This window comes from Papaver somniferum, chromosome 1 (assembly GCF_003573695.1).
Source record: "Papaver somniferum cultivar HN1 chromosome 1, ASM357369v1, whole genome shotgun sequence".
NCBI classification, from domain to species: Eukaryota; Viridiplantae; Streptophyta; class Magnoliopsida; order Ranunculales; family Papaveraceae; genus Papaver; species Papaver somniferum.
The window spans coordinates 245392614-245395965 of record NC_039358.1 but is presented as its reverse complement, the minus strand read 5'-3'; the positions used below and the strand labels follow the sequence as shown (position 1 = coordinate 245395965).

Sequence of the window (3352 nt, the reverse complement as noted above, 5' to 3'; positions counted from 1 at the left end):
TAATTAAGTTTATTTTTATACAAGATGAAACTGAAACTAGCACGATATGTAGGGTCGACTACGAACAAAGAAATGTTCGTATCATGTTGACATTATCCTAGGATTCTAATTCAAGATCCTTAACTCGTGTTCATTTTACTTTGTATTCTCAAGGTCAACACTTAAAATGTCGACATCTTAAACTCATCCGCCCTCTGCTATTTGTTTAAGAACAAAATCATTTTCAGATTTTTCCGGAAATATTAGGTCCTATTTGGTATAGTTTTCAAAAACAGTTTTCTGTTTTTAAAAACAGAGAAAACAGAAAACAGGAGAAAACGTGTTTGGTAAGGACATTTTCAGAAAATGTTTTATATCTTTTTTCTGTTTTTAAAAACAAAAAAATGAAAACAACAAATTATTGTTTTCTGTGTTTTCTCTTTTTTTCTTTTCTTTATTCTTTTTTTCTTTTCAGAACAAAGTAAGAGATGGGGAATGACTGCAAGTGAGTCATGGCTAATATCACTATCTCTTAAACGAATTTTTACATTTGATCCGATTTAGTTGGTTTTCCTTGTTTTCAAAAACAGTTTACCAAACAATTTTTAGAAAATGAAAACAAGGAAAAAAGGGTATGTTTTTAAAATAGTGGAAAACTATTTTTGAAAACTGTTTTTCAAAACTGTACCAAACAGGCCCTTAGTATTTATTAGTGTTTGAATTTTGCTTAAGAAAATCGATCAGAATTTGGACTTTTAAGTCATTTTTTCACCACCGAACCCCCATTTGCAAGTGGGATAAGGTCCGTAAGGACATTGAAGAAAAACAGTAACAAGAATTTAAAAGAAACATAACACAAACTTCTTAAAGGATTAGAAATATCTGTTACCCTCTAGGCCTCTATACATCATACTATTCTCTGCTTCTTGTTAAGTCTAAATTCATGATTAACATTCCAACAACAACAAAAAAAAAGTTGAAAAAAACATGAATTCTGCTTAGGCCCATTTGGCGATGAGAGACATAGCACCAGCCCCTAAAAGAAGTGAAACATAGGAAGAAAATTGGAGCATGCTATTTTCTTGGAGTTTAGGGTCCATGAAGATTGCTGCCAAAAGGTCTACCAATGACATGTAAATTAAAATTCCAGCCGCAGCGGCATTCATAACCCCTTGTACTATTAGAGCCGTAGGACTAGTTTCACTGTAAACATTCGTGATTCCAATCCCAACTGCGATACCACCTGGTGTGGTTAGCGCGAAGAATGCACACATCCAAGCAACATATTTGGTATCGAATTTGGCTTGTGTGATGCATCCACCAAGTCCAATACCTTCGAAAAACTGATGAAAAGTTAATGCTGCTATGAGAGGCTTAATTGTTGAAGGACTTTGAGAGACACCCACTGCTACACCTATTATCACAGAATGCACCAATATTCCCAATTCCAATACCTGCAACAGCCAAGCACAATTCTAATATTAAGCACAAACCAAGCCAAATTTTCTACCATTTTATAATTTTTGTTGCCGATAAAAAGAATTGCATGTACTAACCTGAGTTATGACTTTGTGGCGCAGAATCATATCCGCTGAGGACGTTAGTGATGATCCATGTGCATGACCGTGCGTTGCGTGTGTATGAACCTCTAATTTATTTCCTGCTTCCTGTTCATCATCTCCAATAGCGTGTATATTAGCTTTTGTTTCATCTCTACCATTGTGACTGAATTTTTTCTTCAATTCTGATCTCCTATAGTAACCTGTTGCTAAAGAATCAGCCATTAATGTTAAAATAGCAGACATCATTGCAACGAAACCCGTAAACGGAAAATACCCCCATGGGTTTTCTTTCAAACAAGGAGAAGTCAAATCTTCAAAAGCATCGGGTAATATATGAATGAAACCCGTTGCTAATATGACACCAGCCGCAAACGATTTGACAACGATGAAAATATTACTCTCTGGATGTAAAGCTGGAATTCTTCGGCCTACTACAGGAAGACACACTCCAATTGCACTTGCAAAGAGAATGACAGCAATGGATATGATTTTGAGTACAAGTGCTTGGCTTTTGTTAACACCTTCTTCATCTTCTGGTTCGCATGTGCACTCAGCAGAGACAGAAATTGGGTAATGGAGAAACTGAACCAGTACTAGTAGTAGTATTGATCGTAGTAGTGAATTATAAGAAAAGTTCATCTTCATCATATTGAATAGAAGAACAAAAGAAGAGAAGAGGCGGAGTCTACTAAGATACAAGAGGAGGAGGAGGAGAAATGGTTGTGTGTTTATAGTTAAAAGTTGCAAATATCAGGGGTAGATAAAGTCATTTACCATATGAATCAGTTAATTGAAGTGAAATAATGAAGTCATTCGACTCGTTCCTTGCTTAATTATATTTAGGTATCGTTAATAACAATTATCATCAAAGTTATCAAATGGCATCCTAAAAAGTAACCTTTTTTCTGTTGAATGAAAAAAGTGTTTGCAGAAACCGCAAGTTTGAGTTGTCAAAAGAATGTTGCATATCGACCCTTGATTCAAAAAGAAATTAGAGATGTTGTCACAATACTTCAGTGTTGGTACTGAAGTTGTTTTGGCTCTCTATGAGTCAAGTCTAAGAATGTCGACACTATTGGATTTGTTTATTTCTGGTTTAATATCTACCATCCTTTTTATCATTTGAGCATACACCACACAGAAAAAGAAATTTCAATGAACCTAGTTCTTCCCTTAATAATAGGGATGCCCTTCACGTACGATCGATCCTCAATTTCCCAATTAATTTATAGCGACCAGGGCATCATTTGCATCATCAGTCCTTTTAAGAATCCCTCCTCCACTAGAGCAAATCTCAAGGGAACTGTAGTTGAATTAGTTTAGGCCTAACTCAGTCCTAAAACAGGCTATTGTTTGTGGTAGTGGAAATTAGTAACTACTCCAAAACGCTCTTTCTACTTGAGGTTCTGCTTCACTCGAAGTAGAGCTGGATGGTAAACACTAAACTGAAGTCGGCAGATAGTGTATCGCGTAAGTTTTTCAGCAACCAAGATGGAATTTCTGCAGTGAGGGTAAACTCTACTTCAAGTTTCTATGGTGCATTAGACTTGGATGGAGGCTTATAGCTAGGCCACCACCATATAGTCGATACAATAATCTCTCGTAGGAATTTAGTGGAAAGTGTAAAACCAGTTGCAGTTCTTCTTTCTTCCTTATTTTCTTCGAGTGTGACACATAACGAACTTTTTTTCTTCTGTTGAATCTATTGGCACCACTTTTTGGTAGTCAATAACCATAGCGACAACTAATATAAAGTCAGAATTAGAGACGGAAACGCTATTCCACTAGCTCTTCCCCACCCTAATCTCCTC

General features: G+C 36.0%; 1 protein-coding gene across 1 annotated transcript; it reads right to left on the bottom strand.

Moving 5' to 3' along the window:
• Positions 1-825: 825 nt before the first annotated feature.
• LOC113323532 (zinc transporter 5-like) lies at positions 826-2328 on the bottom strand. Its single transcript, XM_026571848.1, has 2 exons — positions 1536-2328; positions 826-1433 (listed from the first exon to the last, which is right to left on the bottom strand). The coding sequence occupies exons 1-2, from the start codon at positions 2187-2189 to the stop codon at positions 978-980; spliced, it is 1110 nt and encodes a 369-aa protein (XP_026427633.1). The 5' UTR covers positions 2190-2328; the 3' UTR covers positions 826-977.
• Between the last annotated feature and the right edge of the window lie 1024 nt (positions 2329-3352).